Source organism: Mus caroli, chromosome 1 (assembly GCF_900094665.2).
Source record: "Mus caroli chromosome 1, CAROLI_EIJ_v1.1, whole genome shotgun sequence".
Lineage (NCBI taxonomy): Eukaryota > Metazoa > Chordata > Mammalia > Rodentia > Muridae > Mus > Mus caroli.
Genome location: NC_034570.1, coordinates 79837507 through 79850354, shown reverse-complemented (window position 1 = coordinate 79850354; position 12848 = coordinate 79837507). Strand labels below are relative to the sequence as shown.

The window sequence follows — 12848 nt, the reverse complement described above, 5'->3', positions numbered from 1 at the left end:
TGCAACCCTATAGGTGAAACAACATTATGAACTAACCAGTACCCCGGAGCTCTTGACTCTAGCTGCATATGTATCAAAAGATGGCCTAGTCGGCCATCAATGGAAAGAGAGGCCCATTGGACATGCAAACTTTATATGCCCCAGTACAGGGGAACACCAGGGCCAAAAAGTGGGAGTGGGTGGGTAGGGAAGTGGGGGGGAGGGTATGGGGGATTTTGGGAATAGCATTGGAAATGTAAATGAGGAAAATACCTAATAAAAAATATTTAAAAAAAAAAAAATCTAGAAACAAGGCTTCAGAGACAGGTTAGCAGTAAAGAACACTGGCTGCTCTTCCAGAGGAAAAGGGCCCAATTCCCAGCACCTACATGGTGGCTCACAAGTATCTGTAACTCTGATGCACTCTTCTGGCCTTCTTGGGGTCCAGGCACACATGTGGTAAAGATATATAGAAAAGGCAAAACACCCATATACATGTAAAAGTTAAAAAGTGTAGAAAGATTTCCTGATCGTTGCATTACACTCAACAGCTTCAGAATAGAAAATAAAACCTTGACAAGTCAGAGCCTTTCACAAGCCAAGCATCAGTAAAGATGCCAACCTGTGCCAATGTGTGTTTCTTATAGTTTCCTCTAAGTATCCTGTAGTATCTGGCTATCCCCAGGACCTTAATGATGACTCTCCCTATCTTTACTGTAAGAAGAAAAAAAAAGGCAGTAAGAGTTGGGCCTGAGGCTCAGAGCTGAGAACAAACCTGCTCTTCTTCTGTAAAGGGTACTAGAGCCAATGGTGGCAAGGGCTCCTCCTGTAGGATAGGCAGGAATTCTTTCTCCAGAAGATCAAAAGGTATCTGTGTGATAAACATAAGGCCAGAGATTGCTATTTCTCCAATTGCAAGAAGATAAACTCAAGACAAGGCACTGTTTTCTAGCCATGAGCTTATTTGATTACAATTAATTTCTGTTAATTATGCAGTACTTACATTAAAAACTCCAGTGATAGCCAGGCATAGTGCCATGCATCTTTACGATCAGCAGAGGGAGGCAGAGGCAAAGCAGATCTCTTTTAGGTCAGCCTGACCTACAGGGACTTTTAGGCCAGCAGGATCTTTTTAAGACCCCATCTCAAAAATAAAACACTCCAGCCGCCTACCCTCTCCTCCCATAAAGCTACTTCCTTTGGATTTGACATTGAACCTGGTATTCCAAAATACAGAGCGAAGGAATAATGTCTCCACATTTAACTTAAAGCAGATACTAAGGAAATTTCAAAGCAATTTCATCTGTCCTAAATATGAGATTCTCTACCCATTAATAAATTAAAAACAAAGTATATTGAAAAAAACAGAAGCTATTATCTGCCCTAGTCAAATAAGAAAGTCTCACATTGTTTCAGCTTCCCTTTGTTTTTTGGGTTTGTTTTTTTTTTTGTTATTTTTAAGTGAAGCAAGTGTCAGATTTCAAGATGTCTCCCCACTAAACCTTTAATTTTACTTGAAAAAGGCAGAAGAGGAAAGCTGCTCCTTCTTCATCCCTCGATCCTGACTGGGAAGGAAGGTAAGCGATACAACAGGGAGGGAGGAAAGGAATGAACAGGAGAAAGAGAAGATTCAGCAGCGCTGACTGTTCTGCTGCCACAAGTCACCCGCTCCATACTGACATCATGGGTCTTGTCTGAGGCCATCAAATCCCTCAGTCACCATTACCCATAGTGTACTCCAATGTAGAAAAGGAGCGAGATGGAAAAAGAGGAAGCCATCAGACGCTGACTAGGTACACTGTTCATCCCTAGCGCAGTGGCAATTCAACTCGTTTTGTATTTTCTTACCTTGTAGTCTTTAAGGAAAAGTGCTAACATTTCTTCTCGGCCATATCGATAATCTGCTAATTTATACTTTGGCAGGGCCGGAGAAAGAGGAGGGGACGTGATACTCCCACCACTGGACAGAGCACGGAGCCTAAAATAGGAAAAACAGAGAATATAAAATGAAGTGATAGATATTCTGACACTATCAGCTTTTTGCAGTTCTTTTAAAAAAGCAAAAACTGTTATCTTAAGCAGCAAAGATTTTTACCATTCACACAAATCTCTGCCACAGCACAATGAGAAAGCTCACTAAGTGCTAAACACTAAGTGCTAACTAGATAGGGATAACTGAGCAGTTCCAGTACCTACAGGCTGCTACCATTGTCTCTAAGAAGCTTCAAGTTTAGAAATAAGACACTTTTTTTAAAAAACCAAAATATAAAATCAGGGAGAGCACTGGACTTAGAGTCAGTAAGTATTGGTGAGGATATGAAACAACAGAAATTCAGCAAGTAAGGGCACTTGCTCAAAAGCCTACAGGCAAGAATGCAGCCCCTGGAAGGCAACAAAAAGGTGAGATAAGAATCAACTCTGAAGCTGTTCTCTGACCTCCATATGGGCTAAAGTACATATGTGCGCATATATGTATGCACACACACACCACACACCCCAAACATACATACACACTGATGTGCACACAAACAATAATTTTTAATTCTTTAAAAGACCAGGACTAGAGAAATGGCTTAGCAATTAAGAGTACATACTGCTCTTGCATAGTACCTGAGTTTGGTTCCCGGCACCAACATCAGGCATCTACAAGGGTCTATAACTAGCTCCAGAAGATCTAAAGCCTGTACTCACATGCATATGCACAAAATTAAAAATATTGGAAAGGATTATAAGGCATATGAATTCATGAAACTGTCCTTGGACTCTCTGACTGACAGCCAAGACTAAAAAGAAATACAGAAGGTGATCAGGATTATAAATTATAATAGCCACTTCCAAGAAAGATTTTGTGAGAGTTAAGCATTTAAAAGTTCTTTGGCTACTTGATAATAACTAAAATATTTAATAAAGTATGGAACATATAAAAGAGAAAGCTAAATACAAAAACCCACAATAAAAAGTAATTTTAAAAGTCTCTTGAATGATCAGCAGCTCCTAGGTGTGAACCGCAATACTACCAAAGTAAATAACAACAGTAACAACTTGGGATTTGGTTTTGGGGATTGGTTTTTTTTTTTGAGACAAGGTCTCACACAGCTTAGGGTGACTTGCACTCACCACTATGTAGCCAAGGTTGACCATAAACTGCCAAGCCTCCCGCCTCTAGCTCCTATATAAAGGCCTAAATGCAGGCCCAGTTTTAGGCAGTGCCTGGGATTCACAAACAGCAGCTAGGTAGTTTCTTTAACTAAGCTGTGAAGGAACCTACTCAGTAGTAGTAGTAACCTACACAACCCAAAGTCATGTCCTAAAGAAAGATCAACCTGGGGCAGGAAAGGGACTAGCAAAACTAGCAAAAGAAAGCTATTACTAGCTAGCCATGGTGGCACATTTAATCCCAGCTCTTGGGAGGCCAAGATAGGATCTCTGGGATTTTAAGGCCAGCAGGGTCTACTACCAAGACAGTCAGGATTACACAGAGAGACCTTGTCTCAAAAAAAAAAAAAAAAAAAAGGAAAAGGAAAGGGAAAGGATAGGATGAGATGAATAGATGAATGGTTTGCACTACACTACAAACAGCTGACTGTTTGGAGCTACCCAAAGTTCTGTTCAGTAACAGATAACAGATACCCAAAATAGACTAAGTTACTTTAATTTAGCAGGTATACCCTAAAGGAAAATTCAGCAGATATTCTAAAATATATCCTCTAAAGTGCTAAATATTAAAAATTAACATGAAGACTAGTTAAAGTGGAGTAAATATTTGCTTATTATTCAAAAATGGTATATCCATAGCAAACATGTTTACATAGATGAATAATATTGAAAAGGAATAGACTCTAGTACAGTGAGAATGGTTCTATCTTCTTATCCTGTTTAAAAACAGACAATTCTGTACACATAAGAATTACAAAGCATATAACAAACTTAAATGTACCAATCACTCTCATCCAAAATCAGCAATCTATGGCCAACTTGGCTCTGTATCACTCCACTAAGCCTTTGAAGTGATTCTGAGGGAAAATTGTGTCCTATCATTTTACATGTAAATTATCTCAGAATTTATGGTCTTATCTATGATGAGGGGTTTTTTTGGTCTTTTTGAGACAGGGTTTCTCTGTGTAGCCCTGGCTGTCCTGGAACTCACTTTGTAGACCAGGCTGGCCTCAGAAATCCGCCTGCCTCTGCCTCTTGAGTGCTGGGATTAAAGGCGTGCGCCACCACGCCCGGCCTATGATGTGGTTTTTAAAGCTTCTCTCTTCTCCATTTAAATTGGCAATTGAGTGTAAAGACGAGTAAGATGTGTTCTTATTTTTGGAAACCCCTACAGTGTGGTAGTATATTATCCATCATGAGGCACACAGTGCCTGGTTAGTGTTCTGTACAGCTAACATGTATGGATAATCAATGCCTGGATCCCTAACTTCACTACAGTTGCTGCCGAGTGGTTCTATTCTACACTGTACCTTCTCTTCTCTTGTAGCACTTTTCTGCAAAGAGAAACTTGTCTCTTATACCATTTGGTACAGTGACTCAATGTTATAGTTTACAAAGGAAAACCCCTGTCTCATTTTCAAAAAAAAAACAAAAAACAAAAATCAAGCATTAACATATTACTTCTCAATATATTTAAATTCACTGAAACTACTCGTAAAAATGCTCCCACTGTCTCATGACTAACCAGTAAACTCTTCCAATAGCTCCTGCTGGGCCCTTTGGATAGGACCCTATTAAGTCTTTTTAACAGTTGATTGCATCAGTCTATGAATCCCCCATTTCCCCAAAGGAAGTACTAGGAGCACTCACAACTACTAACTTGGTCTTTTGTTTACTTTCAAGTTAACCTTGACAGCGATGTGGTTCAGTGTCCAAAGAACATACTAAAGACAGAAAAACACTCCACAAAGGAGTAAGCCAACCAAAAAATAAACATCTTTAAGAAATTGCTTCCCATCAGAATCTTAAGAGTTGGGCTCTGGCTGGGCGTGGTGGCGCATGCCTTTAATCCCAGCACTCCGGAGGCAGAAGCAGGCGCATTTCTGAGTTTGAGGTCAGCCTGGTCTATAGAGTGAGTTCTAGGACAGCCAGGGCTACACAGAGAAAGCCTGTCTCGAAAAACCAAAAAAAAAAAAAAAAAAAAAAAAAAAGTTGGGCTCTGTCTGCAGGAGATAGCTCAGTGGGCAAAGCACTGGTCATGAGTACAGATTCCCACACACCCAGTTTTTAAAAAGACAGGTGTGATGGCAGATGTTTACATTCACAGCTCAGGGGAGGTGGACACAGAAGGGTGGAGAAAGTAGAAGCTATCTTACTGGGCAGCCAATCTATTCGGTCAAATTTCAAGTTCAATGAGAGAATCAGAAAGAAAAGGAGAGGAGAGGGGGAGGAGAGGAGAGGGAAGGAGGTAGGGCCAAGGAAGGGAGGAGGGAAGAGAGAGAGAGAGAGAGAGAGAGAGAGAGAGAGAGAGAGAGAGAGAGAGAGAAAGAAAGAAAGAAAGAAAGAAAGAAAGAAAGAAAGAAAGAAAGAAAGAAAGAAAGAAAGAAAAGTAAGTAAATAAGCTAGCTAGCTAAAGTGCAAAGAACAACTTCAATGTTGACCTCTGGTCTCCTGTGCACTCCTCAATCTCCATAAACATGCACTTGGACTGCCCTGAAAAAGCTCGGCAGTTTGCCTCTCTAAGAACAAAAGCTGGGAAATGTATACATGTTGGGATATTTACTCTAACTTAAGCTTTGTAAGAACCTCAATACAAAAGAGAAGTATGAAATGCAATGACAGGGCATTGGCTAAGCATACAGAGATTCTGTCCCCAGTACTGGGAAAAAAAAAAAAAAAAAGACCAGAGAGAGGGAGGGGGAGGGGGAGGGGGACTGAGACTATTACATCTGAGCAGTCACACAGAACTAAGATTCCAGCCTAGGATTTCTGATTTAAATGACTATGTTATACTAATGAGATTCCAATTTTCCTTTTGAAAATTTATTTGCCAGGCACTAACTTTAAAATAGTAGAAATTAATTTTAATATCTTCCACATCATACTAAGACAATATTCTTCCCAATAGTTTCTAACACCAGAGGGCACACCAAAGCTAGTTCATGTGAAAATCCGAGAGACTCAAGAGTCACCATGTTTTACCAGAGACTCCCTCAAAACCTAAGAACCCTAATTCTAAAACAGCTCCTCATATCAAGTTTCCCAATTCATTTACTACCCTGTCCCTTCCTATGAACCCCTATGACTTCCCAAAAAGGACCAAGAACTTCTTACAGGCACCATATTCACTAAGAGTAACACTATTGGAGCTCCCTCTACAATATCTGTGAAGAGATTAAAGCAATTTTAAAAAGAAAGGGGGGGGGGGAGATGGTTTATTGAGCTGGAATAAGCACTGTGATCTGATTCAAAGTCAATCCCAAGGGCTCCCGACCCAGATACATGGAAAAGCTGAGCGTATGAAGGAATACCCATCTCCAAAGCGCACCAGTGACTTCTAACCACTGCCATACAATCCTCCTTTCTAGAATCTCATCTCCTACAATCTTCCTTAGTCTTTAAATATACATATAGCAGTGACTTTTTAGTATAGCACCTTACTTGTAGCTCTGAACTATTCATCTTTCATTCTACAAATATGAATCCCCGCTTCGTTAATTCCTTATAATTTCAAAACCCAATAAAACCTGGCTTCTCTTACCACTGGATTACCCTACAAAGTGCTTTAACACTGCAAAAAAACATAAACAAACAAACAAAAAAAACCAAGACAATGGTTCTAAATCCTTTGGTCTTTACCTCCCACCCTTCAAGAGTCCAGTCCTACCATATGTAATAAGAGATAGGGACCAAACATAAGACTATTCAAATTTTACTTATAAAGCAATTTGGAATGTCCACATTTGTGTGACAGCCTGGGAACCAAAAACTAGTACTGCCTAAGTATTTGATTTTCTGGTCGTGCTACGATCTCTCCCTTCCAGGCAGGTCTTCATATACAACCATATATAGTCTATGGGGTCCAACATGCCTAATCCCTTACTCATGGCCAGCTTTTTATCCACATCTCCCCATCACTCCATCCTCAGGGCTCACACTTCACCTTCTTGATCTTCTACACCCATTCATGGTTATCTCAATCCTAAATCTCTCACACCATCTCCAATTCTTCATGCTTTTTTGTATCTTGAACAATACAATTATTCTTATTCTATCTTCTACATTTCTCATTTCAAATGCAAATGTGACTAAAACTCTCTGGGTCTTTGTTGGAGCACAATGGCCATATAAAACACTAAGTCACAGGGAAGTGCCTCCAGGCTCACCTCTCCCACACTTCACATTACAGTAAAGGCAAATGTCTTTAAATTTATGTCTTAAATCTGCAATCTCTTGCATTCTTGTCTTTTAGCATGCCCCTTCTTCAGTCAGAATTACTTAAATATTTTTCTGAACCTTTATCAGGAAAAGAGAAAAGGAAAGACACTAAGGATAGCAAAGGTTAACTCGAAAATATAGGAAAGAGAAGCAGAATGTAACTCCAAGCTAGAAAGGCTGGGGAGGGAGGTTGGGGCCTACCATAGCAGGCACTTGTCAATTGAGTTTTGTTTTGTTTTTTCAACAAATCTTAATATTCTCTTCTAAAGCACAGCTCCTTTGGCTAGCAGCTCACTCACCATCCCTTTAGCCCTTTTTTAGAGGGCCATCTGACAGAACTTCTCTTTTTTTCACTGAGTATGGACAGTAATCTAGCAGCCTCACGATTATATTCTCTTGCCCCTACCAACCTTTGCGAGCCTGAAAACCATCTTTCAAGGAAAGTTTGTGGACTGCCTAACTAATAACTCTGGTGGACTGACCAAAACTGAGAAATAACAGTCTTTAATTGAGAAATTAGTTCTTTCCTAAGACAATCGAATTGAAAAAAAGAGATATTAACTATTTTAACAAAGATATAAATGAAAGTGCTGAGTGGGAGGGAAGGGGTTGCTCCCTTCTTTTGTAAGCAAAGATCTGAGACTTTTTTGAGGGAGGTGGGGAGGGTAAGAGAAACCCCAGGGGAGTTTCCTGTGTTTCTTCCTCAGAAAGCAAGGTGTCTATAATTATTCTCCTTATAATAAAGTCATCTCAATAGGGAAAAAAAAAAAGTCATCTGGAATTATCTAAGTAGATATCTGATCCTTAAATTTTTCTCAAGTAAAATTTGATTTTGAGGTGTCTTGAAATACACATTAGCAAAGAAAGTATTGTAGGATATAAATTCACATGTCAGCAAAGACTCTGAGGTAGGACTACAGGTAATTTAGACCTTTTCTATTTTTTTCCCCTCTGTACTACCATTTCCTCCAGAGTTTCCGGTTACTACAATCAAAAAACAAACAAAAAACAAAAACCTAGAAGACCTAATCTAAATCAGAAGTATTTAAAAACAAAACCTTTTCAATATAGTATTTTAAGTACTCAGGAGGCAGGTGGAACTCTGTGAGTTCAAGGCCAGCTTGGTCTACAGAGTTCCAGGACAGCCAGAGCAACACAGAGAAATCCTGTCTCAAATAAACAACAAAAGGGTTTGTCAAAGACAACATAAACACAGAGGAAGTGAATTAAGTTCACACTATCCTTCTGGTGGTTAATCTGTAAAGTGTTATCTAAACCTTAAATTAAAAATCCAACTTTTGATTTAATAGTTCTACTTCAAGGAAATTAATCCAAGGAAATGATCAGAATATAAACAAAATCATTCGTAAGTGTACATGTATCGTTTACAATAACAAACACTGAAAACATCTTTACTTTCCAGCAATTCACTCATTCATTTAATAAACATTTATTGAGTGCCTATGAGCCAGGCACTGGAACTACAGCAGTAACAAGCTATACAACAATCCAGACCAAATGCCTGCTCACAATGGAGCTCACAGTCTAGGGAGAGCTAGAGGTTATGTTATGAGCAAGAAAGTACTTAGCAAATCACATTCTGATATAGAGCACTAAAGGACTTAGGAAGTAAGTGAGGGGAAAAGTTATACAGTCATGAATTCTAAAGTGGTAATATTTGCAGAAAGGCATTTAAAAATTGAATATTGTTTTAATACCTAGAAATGATTTTCTTCATTAAATTTGTCATATCCTTTTACACTATTTTGGTGAATCTGTAATGTGTTTCCTTATCCTAAATAAACAATCTACAACCTAGTGATTCTGTTGGCTTTAGTAAGGCTACACAGGTGTGGTGGTCCTTCCCTACAATTTTCAAAGTTCTTCTATCAACACAACCGCCCCAGACAGGACTAGAGGGAGAAATGGGAAGATAAAATTTTCAATTACAAGTTAATTTTTAAATTTTAATTTTCTGCACTGCTTATTAAGCATTGATAACTTCAATATAAAAATGTCATTAAGTGTTTCAATATAGTTCAGAGTTACAAAATGACTCAACATAAACACTCTATTTGCTGATTCCCAACTATACTGAACACAATTCCTCACATCAATATTTGAAATGAACATGTTACAATAAGAAAATGTGCCAGCAGTCTCCAATCACATGGCAGCTTTCTAGCTCAGAAGTACTTCAGTTGTTTAAGGACCTCATAAACTATCATGTCTTGGCTGGAAAGAATTCATGGACTGTACAATTAAGGGTGTGCCTACTCAGCTCTCCAAGCCTCAGATTATCTGCACTTCGGGCGACTCAGTAAAGGCTCCTGGCTACCATTGCTTACAGGCTTAACCTACGTAACAACTCTGTTTAGGAATGGAATTGATGACTATCCTCAGCTAAAGTTATCTCAGTTAAAATTAAACACTATACAATACTTCAGGGTAACAATAAGGAGGACACGTAAGGCACTACAGACAGATTGACCCAATGGCAAAGAGACACCTGGAAATGATTTAATGTTTGGTAACACGTGTTGTAGGACAGCAAACTTTCTGCAAAGGACCAAAAAGGAAATGTACAAGCTCTGAGAACTAGGCAACCCCTGATAGAACTAGAGTAGCACAAAGGCATCAAGGTAACATGGAAACAAAAAAGAACATGCTGTCTTACAATAAAACTTTATTTACAAAAACTTTACTTACACTCCAACAGGATTCCACATGCCAACCAGTGATGGAAGATGTTAAACAAATTCAAGAATATCACCAGTTTGGTTGTTTTTGTTTTGTTTTGAATTCTTTCATTTTGGCTAAATTTTCTGGTGCTTTTCCACTACATATTATTATCAAGTGCTTTAAGAAGAAAACTCTTTAAAATTACTTAACAATTTTAATCATGGTTTTACAAAGAAAAACGTATAGAATGTATAAATACAAAAGAAAATAATGGCAGAACAGCTGTACAAACCATGGTTTACAAAGTGAACTATGTGCATTTAAATCCACCTGGTTAAAGGAGTTACTAAGATATGAGTAAGACTGAACTATAAGAATGTTAAAATGTTTCTATAATACTAATAGCTGAGAACAGCCTCCACATGCTCCATCTGGAGAATTGGTTAAATGATAGTACATCCATACAATGAAACTATTAAATAGAACCAAAAACCATTTATTAAAAGTTTTTTCTTTAGTTTTTTAAAGGTTACAAGATTTAATAATGCACAGTATGATCAGATTTTGTGAAAATAAAATATACATATATACAAACAAGATACATAAAACCACTTGGAAAGATATACCAAGATATGTACAGTGTGTACTAAGGATCAAATTACCTAATAGCATCTTTTCCTTGCTTACTTATAACTTCTGATTTTTCTAGAAACAAAGTGATTTAATAATAAGAAAATTATTTTTTAAATATAAAATAACTGAAACAGGTGCAGCATTGTTTAGATCAACATTTCAAAATAAACTCCAACTATAGGCAGTGTGTTGGTTCTCAGAATTTCAAATGCTTTCTCATAGTTTCTGAACGCTAACTATGAAGGTTAAGAATATCTAGGAATTACATATCAAAAGAAGTATGTATGAGCAAATAAGTTTGTAAGACTCCTCAAACAAGGACCTCTTACAGAAATCTTACAAACTACTACCTAAACATAAAGAATGTTGACACTATTCCAACTCCTGGTTTAGGTACTGCCTTTGACATTACCAAAGGGGTTTGTTCCAAGTATGAATGGAAAGTTAACTATCATTATTCACGCCACTGAAGAGAGGATCTTCAATCACCAACATTGGGGGGGAAAGAAGAAGAGGGGGGGAAAGCCACACTATAATGTGATGGATCTCAAAATTCCATGAGAATTCCATATTCGGGGTCCAAACATATCTGTAAGAGACTCAAAGGTCAATTAATTGTTATTATGGCAAACGCTAACTCAGCTCTAGATGGGCTACTGCTAATAGCCAGTATTAATTCTGGACCACCTGCCTAGCCCATCAATAAAAAAATTTCAAATGCTTTATTAAAACTTTTTAATAGGTATATTTATAGCAGAAAACATTGTAGCAGAAAATATAGATAATATTACTATTATAGTTTATAAATATTTAGGTATATACACAAAGGCTCAAAAATAATGTTCTAGGGTAGTAAATTACAGTTTTAGTTTTGTTATCAACACCTAACCAAACCATGAAAAATTCCAATTAAAGAATGCAGTCCTTTACCAAATTTAAGTTACTATAAGCCAGTCACATTTTTTAGCTATATACATGAAACCAAGTCTCAGAAATATGCGTATTTATATGCCACCCAGCACCTGTTATGTGTCACACTAGTAAACATGTCATCCAATACCAAATAGGACAAGACTGAAAACTCACCATTCAGGCCCAAAGTTTAGTGTCTGTGTTTCTGCTGCCATTCTTCTCCGTATTTTTGAAAAGATTTTTATGTGTGGAGAAACCTGTTAAATAGAAGCATATCTTTGTCAAACAATGTCAAGAAAAAGAATACCAGGCCAGAACATATAGCCAGACAATGTATGATCTGCTTATAATCTCCTAAGAATGAGATTGTTTGGCGACTGTTTACAGCAATGCAGCTGGCCAAGGGAAATGAGTCCATCCATCCTTCTCTTTCAACTCCATGCTGCATGTATCTGGGAAAGGAGGCATGGAGTACAATGAAATCTGTGACATGGTGAGAAACAGATGCAGGGGCCTGGAGCCACATTATGGGTATATTCTACTTTAGCCTTAGCAAGGAAGAGTAAATAAATGGTAGCAAAACTTACATCTCAGCTTCTGTCATTCTCTTGCAATAGGTCCACCATCAAATCACCATGTGGTGTTGGGGGTTGAACCCAGCCCCCACGAATACTACATAAGCACTCTACCACTCAACAGCCCCAGCCTTCTTTTCCATTTTTAATTTCTTTAAAATTAAAATAGATTTTAAAATAAATAAAATACATTATAATTAAAATATATCTGAGGTGTAACTGTATCTACTATCCCAACATAACCCAATTTTGGTCCTAACTACCACTAAAAATGTCTTCAAACTGATTTTAATATAATACAAAGGAAACAAAACAATGGAACAATAGTGAAGTAATTATCGTTGGGGAAATAAGAACGTGTGCTTTATAGGAAATAGAACGGAGAGAAAAGTAAAATAAAAAAAGGGAAGAAGTTGAAGAAGGGATAAAGATAAAGAGGGCAGGAGGTCAGGGATGAAGGGAGGAGGCAGAAAGCAGAGAAGAGAAAAAGCAAACCCAAGCAAAACAAGGTTGTTATAGTTTGCTGCTCACATAGGAAACGGCGTCATCCAAATGCTCACAAACAACCTTATAGTTAACAGGGGTGAGAATGGCCAGTCTCAGTGGCACATACCAGAGCCTCAGACCCAGATACTTGTGATACTGTGGCCAGGATAGCAACTGAGTTCAGTGACAAAAAGAGGAAGATAAAAA

General features: G+C 38.0%; 1 protein-coding gene across 6 annotated transcripts in view; it reads right to left on the bottom strand.

Annotated features, from left to right (window-relative positions):
- Gigyf2 (GRB10 interacting GYF protein 2) overlaps nucleotides 1-12848 on the bottom strand; it is a 129153-nt gene that overhangs the window by 87402 nt on the left and 28903 nt on the right. For all 6 annotated transcript variants that reach the window (XM_029478478.1, XM_021170952.2, XM_029478474.1 and 3 more), the window contains 3 exons: nucleotides 11755-11837; nucleotides 1828-1957; nucleotides 755-850 (listed from right to left, as the gene is read on the bottom strand). In XM_029478478.1, the coding sequence (XP_029334338.1) occupies nucleotides 755-850; nucleotides 1828-1957; nucleotides 11755-11795 (267 nt within the window). In that variant the 5' untranslated portion in view covers nucleotides 11796-11837. The remainder of the gene's footprint in view (nucleotides 1-754; nucleotides 851-1827; nucleotides 1958-11754; nucleotides 11838-12848) is intronic.